This window comes from Phyllopteryx taeniolatus, chromosome 17, assembly GCF_024500385.1.
Source record: "Phyllopteryx taeniolatus isolate TA_2022b chromosome 17, UOR_Ptae_1.2, whole genome shotgun sequence".
Lineage (NCBI taxonomy): Eukaryota > Metazoa > Chordata > Actinopteri > Syngnathiformes > Syngnathidae > Phyllopteryx > Phyllopteryx taeniolatus.
The window spans coordinates 6,851,896-6,879,318 of NC_084518.1; the positions used below are offsets into that span (position 1 = coordinate 6,851,896).

Here is a 27,423-nt window from a genome sequence, read left to right on the forward strand (position 1 = left end):
ATTCAGTAATGTAAGAGACCAGGTGGGACACAAATGACGAAAACCATTAATCAAACGTTAAAAAGATGAAGTGACAAATATTGTTTTAACTTTAATGTTTTAACTGTAAGGCTTAAATTGAGAGACTGAAACATGTTTAAAACATTAAGCATTAACTGCTAAATAAATTTACCATGAAGCAAGCACATTTCATCCTGAAATAATACATCTAAATAAGTCAGTCTCATCTGGGTCCTGGTCTGGGAACAGATGGTGTGTTTGTTCCTCAAATGCTGGCACTGAGATGCCATTACCCTGGAATCTTTGCCAGGCAGTCATATTGCCGATGTCCCTCACAGGTACCAAGCCATCCTGGAATGAAATTTTAATGTGTAGAGGTTAAATGGAGGTTTTTGCTGCTGTTCCGTGAAATCCTTTGTCAATCTTCTGGCCGACGGAACACATCTGGCCAAGCCCGGAATGACATATAACCGATAAATTATCATGAGACTTGCTCATATAGTAAGCACACAAGACTGTTGACGTAAGGTGTCTTTGCAGTTTTCATTGATATTTACTTAATTTACATGTGGCGCTAACATGCAAGTGCTTTCTTAATACGGCAATGGACCAGAATGTCATTAATAGCACTAGCATTATAACTCAAGTTGCCAGATACACCGCCACCAAAAGTAGCAATAATTTAATTGCACGCGACTAGAAACGATACCATTTTAAATATTACACCATGCCTGTGCTAAAAAAAAATTAAAGAAGCATGATAATGCAGTCAAACATAATAATTGTAACTTCAGCAAACCATGCTGGGAAACGCCTTCTCCTTCGATTCCGTATCACGTCACAATGTTTTTAATAGCACGATGTGAAGCACTGATGACACGCAAACTACAAATCCCATAATGCAACACACCTGCCTGACCAAACAATAGGCGACCAATAATCATTTTGTTGTTGTCTAGATGGGGCTTGAACGTTGTGATGAATATTGTAGCGCCAGAGGGAGTTGACCTTCGATCATGCCCAGCGGTATTTTGTAAATCGCTGTGAAGAATTGTTTATTATTCCCCCATAGTAGCAATAGTCGTTATGTGGGTTTTACCCAGTGATGGGATAAATTGTGTCAAGAAATCCAGGAAGTAAATTATGAAGCAGCAAGTGGGATCACCGATGATGTTTGAAGCCTGCTTTCATTCCAGTTCTAAGTTTTTGTTGTTCTCCAATTGAGTTTTGGAGTTATTGACCTCAATTTGTAAATATTTTTTTTTTTTACCTTATCAGTAAATAAACTTGTTTCATTTAGAACGAACATTGGCAAAATGGTTTATTGTGAGTGTAGTAAGAGGTTAAAATGGCGTTTTGAAAATAATTGATAATCCCCTTCAGTAATGGGAAAGACAGAGGTGCATATATCCAAGCCAATACAGGGAGAAATTATTGTCTCTTAATAAAAAAGCATGTGTGTCCCATCTTTTGGAAGCACTGCAACAGTTTTAATTCAAAAATATATTGTCCTTTTGGCTTTATTTTGTACCATAGCATTAAACACAAATTAATAATTAATTAATAAACAGATTACTAGTGCATGAATGAACCCCACAAAATCTCATAATGGTGTTTTAATTTGTATTTGCATTTGCACCAGAATTTAGTGGGATCTTGGTCGGCACATGTGACATCAACATTGTCTGTTTAAGACTGCACATAAATAACTGAAATTTGACATCTTATTCAAAAAATAATTTTGACTAATTATTTACTATTTTTTTCAGTGTTCTTGTAAAAAGAGTCCTAGTATTTGAAATGTTTGTATACCAATAATAATTATTTTGCAACATTAAAAATCAGTCAACACCATTTTGGTTAAAGACCTTCTACAGACTGCTGTATTACTGTAAGCATTACAGAATAATAAAACGTGCTAAAAAAATATTTCTTCAGCACTGTATATACAACCCCAATTCCAATGAAGTTGGGACGTTGTGTTAAACATAAATAAAACCAGAATACAATGATTTGCAAATCATGTTCAACCTATATTTAATTGAATACACTACAAAGACAAGATATTTAATGTTCAAACTGGCAAACTTTGTTGTTTTTAGCAAATAATTATTAACTTCAAATTTTATGTCTGCAACACATTCCAAAAAAGCTGGGACTGGTGGCAAAAAAGACTGAGAAAGTTGAGGAATGCTCATCAAACACCTGTTTGGAACATCCCACAGGTGAACAGGCTAATTGGGAACAGGTGGGTGCCATGATTGGGTATAAAAGGACCTTCCCTGACTTGCTCAGTCATTCACAAGCAAAGATGGGGTGAGGTTAACCTCTTTGTGAACAAGTGCGTGAAAAAATAGTCAAACAGTTTCAGGACAATGTTCCTCAATGTACAATTGCAAGGAATTTAGGGATTTCATCATCTGCGGTCCATAATATCATCTAAAGGTTCAGAGAATCTGTAAAAATCACTGCATGTAAGGGCAAGGCCGAAAACCAACATTGAATGTCCGTGACCTTCGATCCCTCAGGATATCACCACATGGGCTCAGGAACACTTCGCAAAACCAATTTAAGTAAATACAGTTTATCGCTACATCCGTAAGTGCAAATTGAAACTCTACTATGCAAAGCAAAAGCCATTTATCAACAACAGCCAGAAACTCCGCCGGCTTCTCTGGGCCCGAGCTCATCTAAGATGGACTGATGTAAAGTGGAAAAGTGTTTTGTGGTCCGACGAGTCTACATTTCAAATTGTTTTTGGAAATTGTGGACTTCGTGTCCTTTGGGCCAAAGAGGAAAAAAACCATCCTGACTGTTATGGATGCAAAATTCAAAAGCCAGCATCTGTGATGGTATGGGGCTGTGTCAGTGGCCTGGGTAACTTACACATCTGTGAAGGCACCATTAATGCTGAAAGGTACATACAGGTTTTGGAGAAACATATGCTGCCATCCAAGCAACATCTTTTTCATGGATGCCCCTGCTTATTTTAGCAAGACAATGCCAAACCGCATTCTGCACGTGTTACAACAGCGTGGCTTTGTAGTAAAAGAGTGCGGGTACGAGAATGGCCTACCTGCAGTCCAGACTTGTCTCCCATTGAAAATGTGTGGCGAATTATGACGCATAAAATACTACAACGGAGACCCCGGACTGTTGAACAGCTGAAGATGTACATCAAGCAAGAATGGGAAAGAATTCCACCTACAAAGTTTCAACAATTAGTGTCCTCAGTTTCCAAACGTTTATTGACTGTTGTTAAAAGAAAAGGTGATATAACACAGTGGTAAAGATGACCCTGTCCTAGCTTTTTTGGAATGTGTTGCAGCCATTCTAAGCAAATTCTAAGTTAATGAGTATTTGCTAAAAACAGTTTATCGGTTTGAACATTAAATATCTTGTCTTTGTAGTGTATTCAATTTAATATAGGTCGAACATGATTTGCAAATCATTGTATTCTGTTTTGGCGGCACGGTGAACGACTGATTAGAGCGTCTGCCTCACAGTTCTGAGGACCGGGGTTCAATCCCTGGCCCCGCCTGTGTGGAGTTTGCATGTTCTCCCGCACGGGGAGGGTTTTCTCCGGGCACTCCGGTTTCCTCCCACATCCCAAACACATGCATGGTAGATTAATTGAGGACTCTAAATTGCCCATAGGTGTGAATGTGAGTGGGAATGGTTGTTTGTTTCTATGTGCCCTGCGATAGGCGGGCAACCAGTTCACGGTGTACCCCGCCCGAAGATAGCTAGGATAGGCTCCAGCACGCCCGCAACCGTAGTGAGGAGAAGCAGCTCAGAAAATGGATGGATGGATGTATTCTGTTTTTATTTATGTTTAACACAACGTCCAAACTTCATTGGAATTGGGGTTGTACAGTATTAAGACTCTATTCAGCTTGTAGTTATCTCTCTGGCCTCCTTCCCTTTTAGTCTCCTCTCTTCCTCTTAGCAGATCCATTTTTCAGCAATCTGTTTCATGCAGGACCCGAGCAGCTGACTTTGATTAAAAGGTGTTGAGGTAGTTTACTCCAGCCACCACCCGTGCCAATTCTCCATCCACAGATCAGACGCCACCATCTGGGGACGTGCATTGTATGCCCTCAGACAGATGCACCATTAACCTGCCCACGAGTCGCCCCAAGGTCAAGGCTTTTAGAAAGTGTGGAAGAACAAAGAGGGATGTTGTTTGAGAGACCTCTTCCCTGTCCTGCAAGGCGCACTTGCAATCCCCTTAAGGCTTGACTAATGCTTCTGTCAGTGTTATCGATGAACCAGCCTACAGAGATCAGAGAGGAGAATGGTCAAACATGTACTCAGATCACAGCAAGACATTAATCATGATTTTAATATTTTTTTCTCACTCCCGATGCACGAGGAATAAGATTTTCAATTGGAAGATAAGAAATGCTCACATTATACTGTAAATGAGAAGCATTTGAAAACATGACATCTCCAAGCAAAACAGATGCAATCAAATTAAAATTCCATGTTACCGAACCATTGCACACCCTCACACAATAGTACAGCTATTAATAATAATAATATTATTATTAATTTTGCTTCATGTGTGCTGCATATATTCAGTGGGAGACAGGTCTGCTAGCTGGCCTGTCTAGTACTTGCTCTCTTTTCCTACAAAGCCATGCTGTTGTAACACGTGCAGAATGTGACTTGGCATTGTCTTGCTGAAATAAGGAGGGGCATTCCTAAAAAAGATGTTGCTTGGATGGCAGCATACTGTATGTTGCTTCAAAACCTGTATGTACCTTTCAGCATTTCAGAGAGGCAGTCACTAATAGAGGACGGTGGAAGAGTGTTGTGGGTTTGGTGGAGAGGGAGAGCTGGGTGTCATCTGCATAGCAATGAAAATCCATCCATCCAATCCATGTCCTTTACCGCTTATCCTCAGAACATGCAAACTCCAAACTCCAACCCCGGTCCCCAGAACTGTGAGGTAGATGTACTAACCAGTCGTCCACCATACCGGCAGCAATGAAAATGTAAATTGAATTTTTGGAAAATATTGCTGAAAGTATAGTTGAAACCTTGACAGCAATATCTTGGGATATAGTCATTATAAGTGATCGCAAATATTTTGTTGCATTAAGGAAATTTTCATGCAAAAACTGTGACTATTTAAATGTCATCTTGAGTAGATCCCCATGCACAATGAGTGCATTCTTCAAAAGATTACTCAAGACACGCGATCTCGCTGAACGTTGTGAGTAGTAGCAACTTCATCCATATACTGTGCATGCATTCAATGTGGACCGATTGCTTTGTAGTTTAGCTTAGTTCATGATCATTCCTCGGTCAAAAGTGTAAGACTACACAATCGTTGACATTTTGCCACCAAAAGCAAACTACGTCAGCACAACATCCTCTTTTTTTCCCCTTCTTTTGTGGTGACTTAGCATTCGTGGGTGAATGGGCCACTTCATTAGGGACAAAGAGGAGGAGATGAATGCGACCACATATGTTATTTAAAAGAGGATTTCGTTCTTTGTTATTGGGAGAGGCAAACAAACATACTACTGAGGGACAGAAACTGAATTGCCCGAGGAGGCAAGCATATCAAGTGAATGTACAGGTGAACACGTATATGTCACAAGTCACAACGGCGAGTGGTTTCACCCGTTTAGTTCAATTACTGCAGAAAGCTATAATAGTGCATGACTTTTTTTTATCTTAACAGTTGCTATGAGGTTTTAAGGAATACATTAAACTGTTACATTAATCTCAATACTCACTGGGAAATGATCTATTTTCCGATAACTTTGCGGTCCTCGCACCGATGGTCATAGCCACACTCAATCATTCCCATTCGTATGCTAATAATGCCCAGGTGTCAAACTCAAAGCCCGGGGCCACATCTGCCCCCCCACATTATTTTGTGGCCCATGAAAGCAAATCAGATATGTCAACTTCCATGATTATTGCTGAAATCTGTACCAGAATTTCAAATGTTCATATGTAATGAATAATAATGTTGATATTGCAGGCATTTCTTTTTGTCTCCAAAACCCTTTTTACTGTAATAAAGTAACAAGAATAGTTGATAAAACTATTGATTTCAAAATAAAAAAAAATTAATATATGTATTTATATGACAAGGTCACAGTCATAACACAGTCATAACTGTGTGTCATAACGGCCCTCTGAGGGAAAACGTAACTAAAAATGAGTTTGACATGCTGTAATAATGGAAGCCTTCTTCTTCGATTAGCTGACAGGTTTCAGCAAAAAAAGCTTGAACAGGCAGAAATTCCTCGGTGTTCTCCTAGTTGACCCCCTAAAAATTACGTCATGTTTTAACTTCATCACTTGCCCTAAAAACTTGACTTAAATAGCACAAATATAACATTTTTGAGAAGAACAGTGTGGGCAGTCGAATAGGTGATGTACTTTTGTCATCAATTGCTTTTTCATTGATTCATTTGTGATGGAAGCCTTTAGAGGCCTTTGAAGTGCTAAAATTCTCCCAAAATGGCAGCCACTTATCACGTTGCTAGTATAATGTTTGGAGATAATAAAAGAGAGATGAGTCAAGCAAGCAGCAAAGGGAGTTAAAAAATATTTGTTGTTTTGGTGGCCAATAGCACCAATGAAAGTGAGAGTGGGTCCAGACGGTTGTATTGCTATGGATTCAAATGAGCAGAAAACGGAAGTTGACATTGGCGAGACTTTCCATTTCTCTTGATATTAGCCCTCACAGGTCAAGTTATTATTTCAACTAGCTCTGTGGAACCAAACTAAACTTTTATTTAAATAGATGAATCATGGAAATGCACACACCAGGGTAACCGGTCAACAATTTTAAGGTTGTGCCTGGCATTACCAGTCTTGAACAGTTATCACTAAGCAACTGTGGAAGCCATTTAGACATCCGTTGCTTGCGGCTGCTCAGTTTGATGTGACCCTAGATGTTTTATAGAGGCTTTTTAGCCTAGCATCTCTTCTGGTGCCAATGGTCTTCTGTGGGTCTTTTGTCAGCAAACTGAAATGAACAAATATGCAGCCAAATTTATGGTTGCTTTATTATGACAGTCTTTAACTAAAGGCAAATGAACTTGTTGTTATTAACATGGGAGTCTGTGTAGGACCTAATATCTTGGCTTGTAAGCAGATTTACGATTTGATATCTTCTGCTTGCCCCTAAAAACTGTAGCATAGCGCGTGTGTGCACCGACAGGTAGATTTATCGCACACGTTTTAATTTTATTTGCATGTGTCCTGTCCTGAATACTAAGTAGCTGTTGGGTTTAAAGACAGGTCCTTCAGAAATTTCTGAAGCTTTAAATGGTCATTAATATTCTCTCTTTGATCCTTCCTTTAAATCATTCTCTGGCATCTAGGGATTAGATGAGGAGCATAAAAGCCAGAAGTTTGACTTAAGCCTTGACTTCAAATACTGTAGCTTCACTGAGAATATAACTTAACTAACCATTAATGACAAAATGTAAAACAGTAACAAAAACAGTAAAAGAAGTTTTTGAACTATACGTCATGAGTATTGACATGCACTTGACAAGAATTTATAATCAAGAAAGACAGTTGTCTTTGCTTTATTTTGTGCTACTAATTTGAAGCTATTTGTCCATGCATCTGTATCTGTTTCAATCAAACAGTCATGCATGGCTTCTGCCTTCAAGTTTTCAAATAAGTGTCACTGAAAGTGGAGTCACCTGGTTGGCTGTTAATTAGGGCTCAATGTTCTGCCAGCTCCCTTTTCGCTCCACCATCTGAGCGCTGAACGCTTTCTGGTTTTCAAAGATATGTCATTTTGTCACATCACTGGTAATGACTACATTAACACTGAAGCGCAGACTCTTACTCACACACGCTAAACTAATGACACACGCATCGTTTATTTATTTATTTATTTATTTCTGTTGCTAGGAAACCGACTCTGGCGTTTACACCTGCCTGGCTTCCAGCTCCAGCGGTGAGACGAGCTGGAGTGGAGTGCTCACTGTCAAAGGTAGATTGTCTCTGCATGCTTTAAATGTATACAAATGTGATCTTCATGTAGCGCTGGACTGAGATGATAAATCATCGAGTTTAATACTATAAAAGATGTTACATCTGAACAATCTGTTGCTTATTAATAGCAAAGCTAATGTAAAAAAACAAAACTATTTGCATAAACACACTTCCCAAAAACCAACCATTATAAGAATTATTTGATTATTTGATCTGATCCCATAACAGCAATCTGATTGGACGCTTAGGTTATCATTCTCGCCAATTACCTTTTTTTGCGAAAAGGTCAATATTTCCGAAACTGTGTTTGAAGAAAACCAAAAGCTCTTGCAGTAATGATCATATTATCATTTACAGTTAAAACGTTTAGCAATTACCACTTTTTGATGTATAATCACAGTCTGAATGTTTGTCTTTCATTGCTTTGTGAGGGTTTGACATTTATATTTTGTTTACATTTATACAGTATTTGTAACTACATATCAAGTTCAAACAACATAACTAATCGTTATTATTACTATTCTTGTAGAAAGTACCTGAAAATGATACTTAAAAGTACCTTAACAGGAAATAATTTTGGTAGCACCTTGTAGAATACGACTTTAGTAAGTTAAAGTACTGTATCTGATATTAGCTGTACTTAAGTATCAAAAGTAATTTCCTGATATTAAATGTACTTAAGTGGTTGAAGTAAAAGTGTTTTAAAACAGTGAGCAGTTAAATTTTGATTAAGTTTTTAATCATTTTAATTTCATGTTTATTTAGTTTACTTCAGGTTGCATGGCTGCCTCGCAGTTCTGAGGTTGTGGGTTCAAACCAGGCCTCCCCGTGCTCTCTGAGTTTTTCTCTAGGTCCTCCAGCTTCCTCAAACATTACCAAAAACAGTGCATGTTAGTTTTGTTAGGAGAATTGTGTGCCTCACTCTGGACAAGCAGAACTATTTATAACACTTTATGGAGTATTTGTACTCCGTTATGTTACAAGACTGTTTAATTTGTGTATTACCAACTACCTACCTAATCTTACCTTAACAGTCTGCTATCATGAAGATAATTAGTGAAGTGTTATGATTTGTTGTGAATGTAGCAATGTTGTGAAGTGTCACATTAAGCCATATTATATATGGCTTGTCCCCATTAGAGTCGTCCTTGAGCTGGATCCTGTCCCAGCTGTTGATAGGAGAGAGGTTGAACTGGTGACCATTCAACTACTGGGCAATTTAGAGTTTTCAATAAACCTAACATGCATGTTTTTGGAATGTGGGGGAAAGCCGGAGTACCTGGAGAAAACTCACCCAAGGGGAGAACATGAAAATTCAACTGCGATTAGAACCCAAAACCTCTCAACTGTAAGGCAGACATGCTAATCACTACAATACCGTGTTGTGTGTCACATTTAATGTCAGCCTGTAGGGACTGCAATGGAAATACTTAGTCCAGATTAGAGCCATAATATATAGGTTATAATGGAAGTGCCACTTCCATTCAAATGTTTCCTTTTCACACTGCTTTTATTTATCTACCTCCTCTTGCCATACAGAGAATGCAGACCCGTCAGTCACTCAGACCACTGAGCCATTCCAGTTGCCAGGTCCACCACACAAACCCATTGTCACAGATGTCTCCAAGAGCAGTGTCTCTCTGACCTGGCAACCCAATGCTCATGAAGGAGGAGCTGCAGTTACCTCCTACATCATTGAGGCCTTCAGGTGACTTTTATGAATTACATCTGATTATGATTTCATGCTTTTAATTTACGTATTATGTGTAACCACTAATACCAAGTGAGAAATTTTTTTCATGGGAACTTTTTTCTCACTGATTCAGCTAGAGCGCCGGTATCAAACTTAAGGCCTGGGGGCCAGATCCGGTCCACCACAGCATTTTATGTGGCCCACAAAAGCAAATCGTGTGCGTCAACTTCCACAATTCTTGCTAAAATCTGTACCAAATTTCAAATTGTCATATGTAATGAATAATAACATTGAGATATTGCAAACATTTTTTTTTACCAACCCCATTTTTAGCGTAACTTCAACAATAGTTGAACAAACTATTATCATTGACTTCTGATTTCACAACTAGTTATCCATCAGTTTGTTGTTTATATACAAGAGTATGATGATGTGCTTAAATATTTATATGGTTTCACAGTCATAATGGCCCTCAACTACAAGGTAGCCCAGGACAAAAAAAAAATGTGTTTAACACCCCTGTATGTTACTAGCAATTGCAATTTAGACCTTAATTCTTAGTTCTTAAGTCCTTCCTTAATTCACAAGAACATTGCCGACTATATGAACACAGGAAGTATATTGCCCTTGTAGCAGTAGCTATTGCCTTCCTAGAACTGACAACAATATGTTATTGTCTTTACTTATGATACATTTAGCAGCTGACCCATCATTACACACTATCATTGCAGTGGAACCTCCTACATCAAACACAACATCCTCTAAGCATCGGTGTTGTTTCTATTCTGTTTATTGTCCATCAGCCCCCTATGAATGGAGACACACTTCTTCTAAAGTTAACATTATTAGCTGTCATTTGGGCCATAACTCAATGCCTACCTCCCTGAGAAAAATCTCATTGTTAATTTACTTAATATGGGAACCAAACAGTGCGTTCTGAGTGGCTGTAGACCCATAAGTCACACAAAAGGAAGGAAGGAATAGAGGAAATAGTAATAAGTTGTTCTGTGTTCACATGTTGCCAAAATAAAACCTAATTAACTCAACAGAAAATTTGAAGTAACATTTTCCCAGCGATAGGCTCCAGCACACCGGCGACCCTAGTGAGGATAAGCGGTATAGAAAATGGATGGCTGGATCACAGGGGTACGTATAACTGCATATATAGACAGTTGTGCTCATAAGTTTACATACCCTGGCAGAATTTGTGAAAGATTGTTTTTTAAATGTGACTGTTGATTGAACAACAACCATCATTAATTTCTTTATGGTTATGTTTTGTTCAATGATAATGCTTTTCTAAAATGCTTGACAGTTTAATTTGAATCCCATTAAAATAAAATTATGTGTTTCGCCTTGCCCTTCATGTTTTTTTTTTTTTTTAAAGAATTTGATCCATCATACAAATTCTGCCTGGGTAATCAAACATATGAGCACAACTGTCTGTTTTCTCATTTACTAAATAAAAGTAGGGCTGGGAATTTCAAAATAAGAGCACATAAATAAAAATAAATCATTACGTGTTCCAATAAAGTGCTTAACTTCAGGATAATTATTTTTTTTTAAAATAATAAAATACAGATAATACAGTGGGTACGGAAAGTTTTCAGACCCCCTTAAATTTTTCACTCTTTGTTATATTGCAGCCATTTGTTAAAATCATTTAGGTCATTTTTTTCCTCATTAATGTACAGACAGCACCCCATATTGACAGAAAAAAACGGAATTGTTGAAATTTTTGCTGATTTATTAAAACAGAAAAACTGAAATGTCACACAGGCATAAGTATCCAGACCCTTTGCTGTGACACTCATATATTTAACTCGGGTCCTGTCCATTTCTTCTGATCATCCTCAAGATGGTTCAACACCTTCATTGGAGTCCAGCTGTGTTTGATTATCCTGATTGGACTTGATTAGGAAAGCCACACACCTGTCTATATAAGACCTTACAGCTCACAGTGCATGTCAGAGCAAATGAGAATCATGAGGTCAAAGGAACTGCCTGAAGAGCTCAGAGACAGAATTGCGGCAAGGCACAGATCTGGCCAAGGTTACAAAAAAAATTCTGCTTCACTTAATGTTCCTAAGAGCACATTGGCCTCCATAATCCTGAAACAGAAAACGTTTTGGACGATGAGAACCCTTCCTATTGCTGGCCGTCCGGCCAAACTGAGAAATCGGGGGAGAAGAGCCTTGGTGAGAGAGGTAAAGAAGAATCCAAAGATCACTGTGGCTGAGCTCCAGAGATGCAGTCGGGCGAAAGTTGTAGAAAGTCAATCATCACTGCAGCCCTCCACCATTCGGGGCTTTATGGCAGAGTGGGCTGACGGAAGCCTCTCCTTAGTGCAAGACACATGACAGCCCGCATGGAGTTTGCTAAAAAACACCTGAAGGACTCCAAGATGGTGATAAATAAGATTCTCTGGTCTGATGAGACCAAGATAGGAATTGTTGGCCTTAATTCTAAGTGGCATGTGTGGAGAAAAGCAGGCACTGCTCATCACCTGTCCAATACAGTCCCAACAGTGAATCATGGTAGTGGCAGCATCATGCTATGAGGGTGTTTTTTTGCTGCAGGGACAGGACGCTGCAATCGAAGGAAAGATGAATGCAGCCAAGTACAGGGATATCCTGGACGAAAACCTTCTCCAGAGTGCTCAGGACCTCAGACTGAGCCAAATGTTCACCTTCCAACAAGACAATGACCCTAAGCACCCCAAAATTTAAAAGAACGAAGGAGTGGCTTCAGAACAACTCCGAGACTGTTCTTGAATGGCCCAGCCAGAGCCCTGACTTATACCCAATGGAGCATCTCTGTAGAGACCTGAAAATTCCTGTCCATCAACGTTCACCATCCAACCTGACAGAACTGGAGAGGATCTGCAAGGAGGAATGGCAGAGATCCCCAAATCCAGGTGTGAAAAACAGACTCATGGCTGTATTAGGTCAAAAGGGTGCTTCAACTAAATACTGAGCAAAGAGTCTGAATACTTATGGCTCTGTGATATTTCAGTTTTTCTTTTTTACTAAATCTGCAAAAATTTCAACAATTCCGTTTATAAAAAAGACTGAACAATTTAAGGGGGTCTGAATACTTTCCGTACCCACTGTACTTCATGTTTTGATGGGTAGAAGCAAAATCATGCATTGTAAAAATGCATTATACATAGGTCGAAGGGTTTATCCACAATTTTGAGGTCAGCTTTGGGGGTGCATGGGTGCACATTATACAAGAAGAAGAAATTACGGTAAACCATCACAACTATTTAACACACTCTTATCAGACCAGTCTTTACCTTTGATCAGCATAAAATAATTATGTTATTACCTTTGTAGTAAAATGGCAAAGGTATTTTGTCAAATCGTGGTGTGCCATGTAGACTAAAACATTACTTGGGCCTTCAGTGGGGACCTAATCCAACTCTTAATACCACCACCATCACGTCATAATTATAGAAACCATCAATATATATACGCAATATAACAGCTAGCAACCATGCCATGTACACGTCACTAGCAGTTCACAGTCAATATTTATCTAATAACATGACAAAGTCATTAGAAAAAACATCATACTCACCAGAGATGCAAATTATTAATGTGTGCAGATTGCTACAAATGTGTTTTACTCGAAGTTGGCTGTGACAAGTTTTGCTCTGACCAGCCAATCACAGAAGAGAAAAATGCTGATGTCACTGAAAGACAGCTCACGGGCCCCAGCTTGTCCTGTGAGGATGAATTGAAATCTTGATTGATTAAGCAAACAGCCCAATGTTAATGTTAATGTTAATGTTAATGTAATTGAAAATACATTGGCCAACACTATTGATTCTGAAGGTCCTGGGCAGATAAGATGGACATGGCAGGACATAAAGGCTGAAATCTGATTGGAGAAAATAATCAAACATCCATATTTACTTACTTGAAGAGAAATTTTATGAAATGAAGACAATAATAGACTGTTGGAAATAAATTAATGCAATTTCATATTAAAATTTAGGTTGTAGATGCACATCGGTACATCGAACAGAGTTTAGACCAACAGAGGCCTTGCTGACTCTGACCGCCCACCACCGGTGTTGAAACACTCTTGCCACATTCAGCATATTTTTTTTTTTCCTCCTCTGATTTAGATTTTTTTTAACCACAAAAGTTAAGGCAGATCTCCTTTGTGCAAAAATGAAATGAACACAAAGAGTTGTAAAGTTATCATTTTACAACTCGGCTTGTACCAGTTAGCAAGTACCAAATAGCCACTCTTTGTTGTTGAACCCCCACCCCAGTGATGACAGCATAGCAGAGGGAGGCATACTGCAGCTTGACCAAAGATGAAATTTCACACTGTTCATGTAAAATGGTTGAATTTTCTTGTCTTTTACCTAACCAAAATGAAAGCAATGTATGAATTACAATCTAACGCTTGTTCATCGTTGCAGAAATCCAACAGTGTTGTTTCAGTTGTGTGTATTCAAAGGATTGGTACAAACAGCATAACAGTGTCAGTAATTAAGGTTGTTGTGAATAATATTTGAATTAGGTTATATTACAGTTTTGTCACACACAACAAAGTTTCACGCACCACTTTTCGCGTCACAGAAGGCTAAGTCGTGTGAGGTGGTCACCTCCCTCAGATACACAGCCTCTGACCGACCAAACTCGAGATAAATCCCGTCATAATTTCTGCTTTAGCTGGTGAGGGTTTTGCATCACATGATGGAGTTGATGGACTTGAATATGAAATAATTGTGCTAACAAGAGAACCCACGAGGTAAGCTCCACTGGCCGACCCAGCAGAGGCTGACATGTACTTGCTATACTCTTAGACATGGTGTGGAGGAAATAGATTGAGTCGATCAGGATTGGTGATATCTGATAAAAATGAAGAAGGCCGTGTTAAGTGGAACAGTACCGTTCTGTTTTTATAAATGGAGGAAGTCACTCTCTGGGTATAATCCCAACCAGATATCAGCTGTCACCCATGGCAGCAGCAGCAGTAGTAGGAGTAACAACAGTGTTATTGTGTAACCATTTGGATTTTAGTACTGACATTTCTTTTTCATTTGTGTGAATGTTTGTTGGGAAGAGGAAGGGGAGGACAAAGTTTTGAGTGTAAATATGTGAATAAACAGACAAACCGTTCTCCTAACGTCTCATTTTTGAGGGAGTCACAGCCTTGGCTGTGAGTTTTAACCTTCTGTGAGAATCTCAGAAGTCATCCGCATTGACATAATCTGAGTATTGATGAGTCATGTTCTCTTTTTCCTCTTATTGCACAGCCTGGCACTGTAACACAAAGAATCACAGTGCCCTTGAGGGACACATCTAAAAGTGTCAAACAAATGGTTGGGAAGACCTTTTAGAATGTTCAGCTGTGCCAAGGTAATAATAAATTCACTGAGAAACGGAGAGATAAGTGGAAGAAGGAATTAAGTTCTATCATGAATCTAGTGGCTGTCACGGTGGACGACTGGTTGGGACATCTGCCTCACAGTTCTGGGGACCGGGGTTCAGGTGCCGGCCCCACCTGTGTGGAGTTTGCATATCCTCCCCATGCTTGGGTGGGTTTTCTCCAGGCACTCCCGTTTCCTCCCACATCCCAAAAACATGCGTGGCAGATTGTGGATTCTAAATTGCCCGTAGGTGTGAATGTGAATGCGAATGGTTGTTTGTTACTATGTGCCCTGCGATTGGCTGGCGACCGGTTCAGGGTGTACCCCGCCTCCCGCCCGAAGATAGCTGGGATAGGCTCCAGCGGCCCTAGTGAGAATAAGCGGTAAAGAACATGGATGGATGAATCTAGTGTAGTACCGCAAGGCCAATAACAATAATAACTTTCCTCTTAAGCAGCAGTTTGTCCTTTCAAGCCTCATTCATCAGGATGGCAAATTGTATCATATGTAGAATCTCTAGCATGCAGGTACTTCTCAGAAGTGACCAGCTTTACTCACAGCAGATATTACGAACAAGGGGGAGCCAAAAATAGCTGTTACCCAGAGATCCTCCCATTCTTCGATTAATGGGTCAGCAAATTAACATTGCAAAACATGCGCACAGGCAGTGTGTTTCTCTTTCCTGTTTGTGACTTCAGTAATGGATTTTTTTTTTTTATCTCGAAGCCTCTAATGGGATGTTACATCACACACTGTGCAAGTCTTGAGCAATGATTTGTTTTTGTAGACATTTGAATATGAATGCGATTGCAATACATCCTACGGCATCAGTTGTGGCAAATCTCATGCAAAGCACAAGTTGGGTGGCACATTAATCCATGCGTGCAGTGAAACATTAGAAACATAATTTGTTTTGTCATCATCTATTACAGCCAGTCCGCCGGCAGCACTTGGCAAACTGTAGCTGACATGGTGAAGATGGAAACACACACAATCACTGGCCTTCTCTCCAACACCATCTACTTGTTTATTGTACGAGCTGTCAATGCCTATGGCCTGAGTGACCCAAGCCCCATCTCACAGCCTGTCAGAACACAAGGTCAGTAGCCTCACAACATGAATTATCTTCACGATTGTGGAGTGAACCGAACTTTAATCTCGATTTGCATATGTGTTTGGCTCAGACGTGAGTCCGACGGGTCAGGGACTGGACCACAGACAGTTGCAGAGAGAGCTGGGGGAGGTGGCGGTCAAACTACAAGAGCCCATCAGACCGACTACATCCTCAGTCCGAGTCTCCTGGGCTGTAAGTGCCTTGATTTTTTTTGGCTTACTGCAGAGAAGGTCCTCCTTTACTCTGTCTCGTTTCCTCCTCTAGGTTGATCGTCAGTCTCCGTATGTACAGGGCTACCGTCTCTTCTACCGCCCCAGTGGGGGAACATGGCTCCTCCAAGACATCAACTCCCCCTCCGAGCGCAGCACTGTACTTACGAGCCTACTCAAAGGAACTGAGTATGAGATAAAGATCCGGCCTTATTTTGACGAATTTCAGGGGAAGGACAGCCGCACAATACTGGTTCGAACCCCAGAAGAAGGTAAAGGTTCTCCAAAGATGGTTTCAGGGAACATTGGTTTCATTTATGAAAAGATTTAAAGGTATTTTCCCCTTACACTCTGGAGGCTTTAAAGTCATTAGGCTGTATGACACATCATGAATCTTAAAAAATGTGTCTTATTCGAGAGTTATTTTTTTTATCTGGCTCAAATTTTGGTTCAGTTAATAATCCCCATGTTTTATTTTTTTCTATTCAGCCCCAACCCACATTTTGCAGTGGAGTCCCTTGCAGGCCTACTGTATCTTGGTTGATCCAAACTTCTGATTAAAAATAATACAGTAGTCTGTTTCACACCCGCGACCCTAGTGAGGATAAGCAGCGGTATGCCTCAGTATGCTCATGCTATGGTTTCATTTCATATTAATGCTGTCTCTTGCCTTTCAGTGCCTAGTGCCCCTCCAAGAGCTGTTACAGTGGCGACAGTGAAGCAAAGCAACATCTCCAGCATCATTGTCTCCTGGGAACCTCCACCCAGTGACATGCAGAACGGCATCATCCAAGAGTACAAGGTAAACGCCTCTGATGTCGCAGGATCAAACCAGTGCAGTTTGCACACCACCACAAGACATCACCACAGTGAAAACACGACAAAGAAAAATGTACCAAAACATGCAGAACCTCTGTGTTGTGACGCACCAACCACATGCACTCAACTACAATAAAAAAGATTTCCTCTTTGACATTGTCAATGAAAGTTTAACCTTATTTTCTTTGTAATGGCAGAATATGAGATGAGATGAGATGCAGCGCTTACATTTGATATCATTATGCTGTAGTCTACTAAGTGGTATTAATATGGCTGGTTGGTGTATATTGTCTATTGTAATTGATGCAGGGTGATGATTTCATCTCTTGCAGGAAGTCTTGGGTGTATCTTAGTAGTGTGTTCATTTAGTTAAATTTAATGAATGTGCAGGCATGTTGCAAGAATAACATTTTATTTAGTTATTTTATGATTGTAAAACTATTATTTCAATTAATGTCTTATGTCTTATGCTTTATGTTTTACGTGTTTTACTTTGTTACGGCTGTATATAAATAAAGTTGAGTAGAATTCGAACAAAATTATTACGACATGACGTAATCGCTAACTTTAACATAATAGGCTGACGGGTGCTGAAATTCGACATCCCTTCACACGCCACAATTGAATGAGAGTTAACAGCAAACGTCTCGGCGCCCTAAACCCGAAGAGACGTCATGAAATGAGACAGCAGCGATAAACAAATACATTTTAAATGAAATTGTGTTTTTGTGTTTCAGGGTTCACGCTGCCTATTTGCCACCTCGCCAGTGGCTAATTAAAACAGCATGTGACGAAGGGAATATCGCCCACGTTTGCCATGCTTGGCGAATCAAAATCGCCTGCGTCAAAACTTAAACGCCCAAGCTCATTCTGCCATGTGTGAGCGATGTTAATGGTTTAATTTCTTCCCCCAGTTCGTAAAATGCTTCAATCTGCCTTCCAGCCGCTGCTGGCTAAGCAGTCAGGCTGACAGGCTTTCTCAGCTGTGGCCGACTGATGCATGTGCAGTGTGGCGTGACCTTCATACCTCTCTGCTCACGCAGCGATATTGTAGTTTTCAAATAATATGGACGAGTCACGGGTATGCGTGTTATTATGGAAGTGTATCTGTAAATGTAGACATTAGCTAATGTTAGCCAGCCACGTTAACTGAATAAATTAAACTGACTCCAAACTGCACACGTACACTCCTGAGCTGTGGGGAGCAGCACATCGGTGAAGACAAACCCGATGCCGCTTGGTGCAGAATTGAAGCGCACGCATTTATTGCCATGACGTACGTTTGACGTAACGATGGCCAGTGTGTCCTGCAATTCACATTAGTTCTCGCTAGCTCGCCGCCTTCTTCATCAATGCACGAGCCGCTAATCTTACTTTTCATGCCGAGCGGCAGCGGTGCTGGCTACGTACGGCCCTGGCCTTAAATGTTTGGTTAACCTACTAAATGTTTGGTTGTTAAAATTCAACCAAACATTTAGAATACTAATGTTTTGTCTTCTAAAAAATTATATAGTTTAATATACTTATAAAATTCTATAGTTTAATATCCAACTGGTTAGCACATTTACCTCATAGTTCTGAGGACCTGGGTTCAAATCCCGGCCCCGCCTGTGTGGAGTTTGCATGTTTTCCCCATGCTTGCGTGGGTTTTCTCCGGGTACTCCGGTTTCCTCCCACATCCCAAAAACATGCGTGGTAGGTTGATTGAAGACTTTGAAATTGCCCGTAGATGTGAATGTGAGTGCGAATGGTTGTTTGTGTGCGCTGGGATTGTCTGGGGACCAGTTCAGGATGTACCCCGCCTCTCGCCCTAAAATAGCTGGGATAGGCTCCAGGACGCCCGCGACCCTAGTGAGGATAAGCGGGACAGAAAATGGATGGATGGATGGATGGAATTTAACATTTTTACTGTAACTGATAAGAACATTATTCAACCTTTGATATAGTTTACAATTTCAACCGCTTTTATACTCACATCTTGGTGATGAAAATTGTCACTCGTCTCACTCTACACTTTATCTCTATACTCGGCTGACACTGACAGCAGTGCTACTGCTACTGACGAGCATCATTGTACAGTATTATATTTTTACATGGCATGAAGTTAAATCAGTATGTCAATATTCGACTGTGATTGAAGGTTTTTTTTTTTGCAATTCATCATCATCATTTCGGCCTGTCCTAAAGGAAAGAGTTGTTTATTTGTGGGCTATATCCTTTGTTGTATTGGTCACACTATAATAATAAGGAATTTCTTGTGTTTAGTGAATAATACCAAAGATAATAAACTTCCTCCTGAAAAATTACATGCTAAATCACAATCACAATATTTGTTTTTGAAAAAAAAATAAAAATTCCCAATTAAAAGAATTTTCCCATATCGTCCTGATTGATGACGAGGTAGTTTTAATTGGACCCACATCTTTAAAGCTTATCGGCTTCCCATTGACGACAGACAAGTTTGGTTTGGAGATTTTTATACTGTTTAGCCACATGAAGAGGTTTCATGACCCAGTGCCAACCATGTGTTTGATAATGTCATGAGTAGTGATGGGAACGATAAATCGATGCTACCAGATACCCGTTCGTAAAGACGAGAGATATGACAGTATCGGTAGTAAATTCCATAATCGATACAAAATCGGTTGTATAACCCCAATTCCAATGAAGTTAAACATAAATAAAAACAGAATACAATGATTTGCAAATCATGTTCAACCTATATTTAATTGAATACACTACAAAAAAAAGATATTTAATGTTCAAACTAATAAACTTTATTGCTTTTAGCAAATAATCATGAACTTGGAATTTTATGGCTGCAACACGTTCCAAAAAAGCTGGGACAGGTGGCAAAAAAGTCCGCCATTGACACTGGTGCCGTCGGCAAAATATGCACCGCAGACTAAACAAGCAGACAATATGGCAAAGGTGCAATTCCCATGGGCTATATACCTCAGCAAAGTATTGCTTCTTCTCGAGCCCATTCCGTCCACTTATGCGTTCCAGTGCAACCCAAAAATAAACTACCAAAATGACACACAGCCATGTATGTTCCGAAGCTAACACAACAAACGCCAGTTGAGCTAGTAATCACGACTTAAAGTTAAAAAAGTCAGTTAGCACTCAGTAAGCAGTGTGATTGTTAGGAAGGAAAAAAATTGCGTACAGTATATGCAAGCGCGCTCGTACCTTGAATGGCACCGTGTGCTAGACCCCCCTTGGCTCTTATTTATTTTTTGTTTATGCAGTTTATTGTCTTTACAAAATAAATTGTTGTGGTATATTTAAATAATTAATTTAATATTAGAAAACATCCACCCATGCATCCATTTTCTGAGCCGCTTCTCCTCATTAGGGTCGCGGGAGTGCTGGAGCCTATCCCAGCTATCATCGGGAAGGAGGCGGGGTACACCCTGAACTAGTTGCTAGCCAATCGCAGGGCACATACAAACAAACAACCATTCGCTCTCACAGTCACACCTACGGGCAATTTAGAGTCGTCAATTAACCTAGCATGCATGTTTTGGGATGTGCGAGGAAACCGGAGTACCCGGAGAAAACCCCCGCAGGCACGGGGAAAACATGCAAACTCCACACAGGCGGGGCCGAGGATTGAACCCCGGCCCTCAGAACTGTGAGGCAGACGGCCTAACCAGTCACCCACCGTGCCGCCATTAGAAAACATAGATATATAATATAGTTTATTGTTTATTTTTTACAGTGCCATAAAGCAACAATTCTCAAGAGACAAGAGGACCTTTACATGTTTGAAAATAGGATTAGACAAATGTCACTTTATAGAATTGGGTAAAGTCATGTCGTATCAAGGTTCTTTATGATTAACGTCTACATTAACAAATTTTAACTATCACATTGTTTCCGCACCAAATCAAATCGAATAATCGTATCGCTCCCATACTGAACTGAATCATCTTGTTTCACCCTAGATATCGTTGTTTTCTCTAATCGTAACCGAAGTGTCTAGATATGTATCGGATCGGCCTCGTGCCAGAGATTCTCAACCCTAGTCATGAGTAAATTAGGATGCAAATGCATGTGGTATCCAAAGTATCCATTGTCATGAAAGTTTATCAAAGAAGCTTTACATTACATTAAAATGGGCCTTTCTCTTTGTATCTAAACAGGTTTGGTGTGTGAGCAGTGGCAAGAACAACCAGACACGCTACTACATCAACAAGACAGTGGAAGGGAACACTTTGTCCACAGCGCTGAAAGGGCTAATACCCGGTGTCCTTTACCAGGTCGAGGTGGCAGCCGTTACTGGTGCTGGTGTCGGCACCCGCAGTCAGCCTTTGCCTATCCTCATTAGTGAGTGCAAACGTAGAAAATAGTAACATTCTATAAGGCAAAGATTAATTTTTCGCCCCATAGTCTTTTACTTTTGCATTGCTTAAAACAGTGGTCTCCAACTCAGACTGGTATCGGGCATACATAGGAATCCAGATAATTCCATACAATGGGAAAACTGAAGCTATTTTTTTCTCTCTCCACCTTATCAACTTTTCTGTTCTTTGTTATTGTCTTATTGTGACTGTCTTTGCTTCTTGCAGAGATGGCAGCTGAACAGCCCTCTGTGCCAGGCGGCGTTGACACTGACGATGACAGCAGGGAGAGCAACGTGAGTCTGGCTGAGCAGATTACTGATGTGGTCAAGCAGCCGGCGTTCATCGCAGGCATCGGCGGAGCCTGCTGGGTCATCCTCATGGGCTTCAGCGTCTGGATTTATTGCCGACGCAAAAAGAGAAAGGAGTTGAGCCACTACACTGCTTCCTTTGCTTACACGGCAGCAGGTTAGAGTAGTTACATCACACGTGAACAAATTTACATATAGTATTCAGTATTAATTAGGTTCTCTCGGGGGAAGCATGTGCTATTCAGTGCAATGACAACAAAGTCCTGCTCTTGTTTAATTACAGTCACAAGTAAATGTACTGTTAAGTAGCATCTTTCTCTTTTTCTTGTACAGTTGGATTTCCTCATGGAGAGGGATCTGGACACAATGGAAGGTAATAAATCTAACATTTACTGGCTGGTCTGGCTGGAACCACATTTTCGTGGAGAGTAACCAACTTCGAACAACAGAATAACAGGCCAATTAATACCTGTTTAGAGATATAAATATGAAATAATACACGTCCACACAGGACGCCACATCTGAACCAGAAATGAATTGGTAGGTCACTCCACACGTCACTTCAGAACGTGGGCAAGTTATAAGTATATTCATTCATTCATTCATTTTCAGTACCACTTATCCTCACAAGGGTCGCGGGTGTGCTGGAGCCTATCCCAGTTATCTATGGGCGCACACCCTAAACTGGTCGCCAGCCAATCGCAGGGCACAGATAAACAAACAACCAGTCACACTCACATTCACACCTACAGGCAATTTAGAGTCTTCAATTAACCTACCATGCATGTTTTTGGGATGTGGGAGGAAACCGGAGTACCCGGAGAAAACCTACGCAGGCACAGGGAGAACATGCAAACGCCACACGGGGAAAGGGGATTTGAACCCAGGTCCTCAGAACTGTGAGGCAGATGTGCTAACCAGTCGTCCACTGTGCCGCCTTAAAAGTATATTAATATTGTTATTGATAAATATTTTTTGTATAAGATAACCTTTATTAGTCCTACAATGGAGGAATTTGCATCATTTCAGCAGCAATTGTGGATATATGAAATATAAATAGGTAAAATAAACAGAAAAATAACATTACATTTATATATACGTTACATTTATTCAAGTAACATTTTGGATAAATTGTACTTGTCCGAGTAGTTTGACTGCACCATACTTTTTACTTTTACATGAGTATTTATTTTAAGAAGAATTAATACTTTTACATTGCTCGACATGCTGCGACTATTATTTATCCATTATTGCGTGCGCAATCTATTTTTAGACTTCGACTTCCGCATCGGGCGCCATTGCACCCGTCCAACATGATCACGAGTCTCATTTGACGACAATTTACCAATCAGACCTTCGCGGGTCAATCTAAATGACTCCTTTTCAGGGAAAAAACAGCCGCGCAAGTGTTTAGACTCCGAAAAACAACAGTTTAATGATGCAGTGTAGTCTTGCGTCTGCCCAAACATGGATATTTCAGCCCACGTGTACTTCTTGTACACGTACATTGCGCATAATAGAAACCAAAAGTATTGGGATTGAGATTTGACTGATACTTGCTTCCGTGGTGTTTTTGTTGTGCCCGCTGCTTTTTGCAAGCTCTATTCCCATCTGGATGGTGGTGGATGTTCTCTCCCATACCGTGTCATAAATGAACACCAGAATGTGTGTGATGTCTCTGTAGGCCAGGCATGCTGGGAGGCAACATGGGCAACTACCCGTGGCTGGCAGACTCTTGGCCCACCACCAACCTGGTCCACAGTGGTAAAGAGGCTGTCAACTGCTGCACTACCAGTCATGACACAGCTGAGCGATACTACAATGGTACAAAGCTGTTTAAACACAATGGCTAGTAAAATACATGAATCTCGTTCTGATTTTGTCACAGCTTCTGCTGCATATTTTCTTAGGTTGTGTTCACACTTGTAATTTACTCTGGTACTCTGGTCTATAACAAAAAAAGGAAAGTTGCACACATTTGGTCTGTTAGTTTACTTAGCATTCACGCTGACATTTTTGTATAATCAGACGAAAGGCCGTGCAGTGACCCATTGTTTGTACTGCATGTTAGCATAACCACACTAGCAAAGCAATTGAAGTACACAGTAGTTTTATCTGAACTAAGCTGAAGAAGTGACAAATGACCACAGTTTAGTAAATTCATGCATCATGTATTAGTTGGGAGAAAATGTGCAACCTCCGCGGTTCAACCATGTCCTTTCCTCCTCATCGGTCCTCGCTTGGTTCACACTGGAGCTCACTTAGATGTAGGGTAAGATGTTTTACTTTGCCATGTACAAAGAGATCCACTTTGATCTAATCGAGGACGGATAGAGTAACGCGAGTTACACAAGATATGACTTGCGATTTATATGGCGAATATATAAAAAATGAAATCATTGCCCTATTAAAATTTTTTTCCAAATTATTAGTAAGACATTTGGTTAACTGTCTTTAAAATGTTGTAAATAATAAGCCTCCACTGTTTTCCACACTGTGTAGAAGCTGGCATCTCCAACTACCTGAACCAGACAGAGAAATACAGCATGAGCGGCTCCACTGAGGGGCCCATTTACAGCACGATTGATGCCACCAGCGAGGACCTTCACAGCTTTACTTACGCCCAGCACACCTCAACCACTCCCTATGCCTCCACCTCTATCATGCCCTTCGCAAACCAAATGGAGAGCCCACCCCATGGTGGCGAGCAACAGGATGATGGGCACTGGATCACCCAGCCGGGACCATCTGGAGCTCAGTACGCTCAACCCGACCGCTGTAATGGTGAGGGCAAAAGAGATTTGGTTTTCTATCATTGTCCCAGTGACCGTGATTTGGGCACACACATATCTGACCTATCTGCTGCTCTTAATTTCATGCCAAATCACAAAAGGAATTATAATCATTGGTATCGTTTTACAATAAAGTTACCCTTGTTCAGGGTCTGTTCATTGTTCATCCATCCATCCATTTTCTGTACCGCTTATCCTCACTATGGTCGTGGGTGTGTTGGAGCCTATCCCAGCTATCTTCGGGCGAGAGGCGGGGTACACCCTGAACTGGTCGCCAGCCAATCGCAGGGCACATAGAAACAAACAACCATTCGCACTCACATTCACCCCTACGGGCAATTTAGAGTCTTCAATCAACCTACCACGCATGTTTTTGGAATGTGGCAGGAAACCAGAGTGCCTGGAGAAAACCCACGCAGGCACGGGGAGAACATGCAAACTCCACACAGGCGTTGCCGGGATTTCAACCCCGGTCCTCAGAACTCTGAGGCAGATGTGCTTTCCAGTCTTCCACCGTGCTGCGTGTTAATTGTTTATTATTATCAATTAAACCTGTGAACACAAAGACTGCAGTAAATCATTAGATCCAGGCCACCATGTGAGCCTACAATGATCCCAACTGAATTGCCTGTGAGTTATCTATAAATGGTAGCAGCTCATAAATTATGATTCTTCTCATGGTGGTAGCTCAATCAATACAGTAACCGAACACCAACACCACCCAAAACATTTCTAACACTTTACTAATAATAATATATGAATGATTTATAATTTCAGTAACTCATTTATAAATGAGTCAAAGTCCGACAGCGCACCTTGACGTCGAATGATGTAATTGTGACCAGCGCTTTGCCTTCCTTGCTCGCTGTTGTCAAAATACTTGGGCGCCATTGTCAACATTTATTTACGTGCACAAACCAATGTTTACTGAAGCTTGAGAGCATTATTGGACAGAACGCCGTTATGTTTACATACAAACGTTTGTGCTAGCACTAACTTGCTAGGTACATAACAATATGTTGTCTAAAACAAATAAATCTCTGGATGAGCCAAATTTTTCTTCAATTAAACCACAACAAAACTGAGATAATTGTTTTTGGCAATAAAGAAAAGAGAATAGCTGTTCGTAAATACCTGGAGTCACTCTCTTTAAAAACCAAAGACCAAGTTCGAAACCTTGGTGTTCTAATAGATTCCGACCTGACTTTCCACAGCCATATCAAATCAATTACTAAAACTGCCTTTTACCATCTGAAGAACATATCTCGAGTGAAGGCTTGCATGTGTCAAGCAGACCAGGAGAAGCTCATCCATGCTTTTATCGCAAGTAGACTTGACTATTTTAATGGTCTTCTGACTGGACTCCCTAAAAAGAGCATTAAACAGCTGCAGCTCATTCCGAATGCTGCAGCTCGGGTTCTGACTAGAACAAAGAGGTCAGAGCATATTACTCCAATTCTAAAGTCTTGACACTGGCTTCCAGTCAGCTTTAGAATATATTTTAAAGTTCTGGTACTGGTCTATAAATCACTGAAGGGTTTATGTCCTGAATACATGAACGAAATGCTAATGGAATATAAACCCAATAGGGCTCCGAGATCGACAGACTTTTCCTCTTTTTGTTCTTATTTTTTTTCCAACACACATTGGCGCGGTTCATTGTTGTTGTCGTCACCATAGTAACGCTCTATCCGGTCACGGACCAATTTTTCTGGTCCTCTCTCCCCGACAGTGTTTGATTTGACAAGATAAACCCCAGTGATCATAAAAGCCAGCATATGGTGGTATCGTAATAAATGTCGTGTAGTGTTGCCAGTGGCTGACCGAGATACGGCAAGATTTTATGCCAGTAGTCTGCCATAGTGCCATTGTGAAAGGCCAAATTTGTCTTGTAGTCTGAGGCATGAGTCCTGACCCACTTTCATAAAAGTTAAAAGCAATAAAGAAAATACATTGTTCAAAAATAGCCTTTGAAAACACATGTATATTTTTAAACATAACTACACATGCTTACATGTTCTAATTGCCTGTTAGAGCGCCAATAAACTGGTGGTGACTAATATGACAGATGCATGTTCAAAAATGTGCAACATAGGGCTAAAAAAAATATTACCTATATGTTATTGATATCCGGAGGAATGGTGGACAATTGCTTAGCACATCTGCCTCACAGTTCTGAAGACTCTGGTTTGAATCCAGCCTCGCCTGTGTGGAGTTTGCATGGTCTCTTCGTGTCGGTGTGGGTTTTCTGCGGGTAATCCAGTTTATCTTCCAAAAACATGCATGGTAGGTTAATTGTAGACTCTGAATTGTCCGTAGTTGTGAATGTGACTACGAATTATTGTTTGTCTATGTGTGCCCTGCGAGTGGCTGGCAACCAGTTCAAGGTGTACCCCGCCTCTTGTCCTAAGTCCGCTGAGATAGGTGCCAGCACACCCGCAACTTTAGTGAGGATAAGCGGTACGGATCATGGATGAATGGATGTTAGTGATATCTTTTTCGGAAATAGCGACACTAACACTTTTTCTGCTTTTTAAGAAATTAAGGATGCAGGCAAATTCAATTGTAACAGTTTTAAAATCCATCCATCCATTTTCTTACACCGCCTATCCTCACTAGGTTGCGGGCTGCTGGAAGCCTATCCCAGCTATCTTTGGGCGGGAGGCGGGGCACACTCTGAACCGGTCGCCAGCCAATCTCTGACATGTGCCTGTAAAAAAATTTATTTTTAAATAAAAGAAAAGTCCAAACTGGAATTCACATT

The 27,423-nt window shown here is 40.5% G+C and overlaps 1 protein-coding gene across 5 annotated transcripts in view; it reads left to right on the forward strand.

Moving 5' to 3' along the window:
• Nucleotides 1–27,423, forward strand: part of robo3 (roundabout, axon guidance receptor, homolog 3 (Drosophila)) — a 139,844-nt gene that overhangs the window by 93,964 nt on the left and 18,457 nt on the right. For all 5 annotated transcript variants that reach the window (XM_061751936.1, XM_061751935.1, XM_061751934.1 and 2 more), the window contains 11 exons: nt 7,900–7,981; nt 9,523–9,691; nt 16,001–16,167; nt 16,253–16,374; nt 16,447–16,663; nt 17,069–17,193; nt 21,359–21,542; nt 21,785–22,024; nt 22,201–22,240; nt 23,552–23,691; nt 24,370–24,651. In XM_061751936.1, the coding sequence (XP_061607920.1) occupies nt 7,900–7,981; nt 9,523–9,691; nt 16,001–16,167; nt 16,253–16,374; nt 16,447–16,663; nt 17,069–17,193; nt 21,359–21,542; nt 21,785–22,024; nt 22,201–22,240; nt 23,552–23,691; nt 24,370–24,651 (1,768 nt within the window). The remainder of the gene's footprint in view (nt 1–7,899; nt 7,982–9,522; nt 9,692–16,000; nt 16,168–16,252; nt 16,375–16,446; nt 16,664–17,068; nt 17,194–21,358; nt 21,543–21,784; nt 22,025–22,200; nt 22,241–23,551; nt 23,692–24,369; nt 24,652–27,423) is intronic.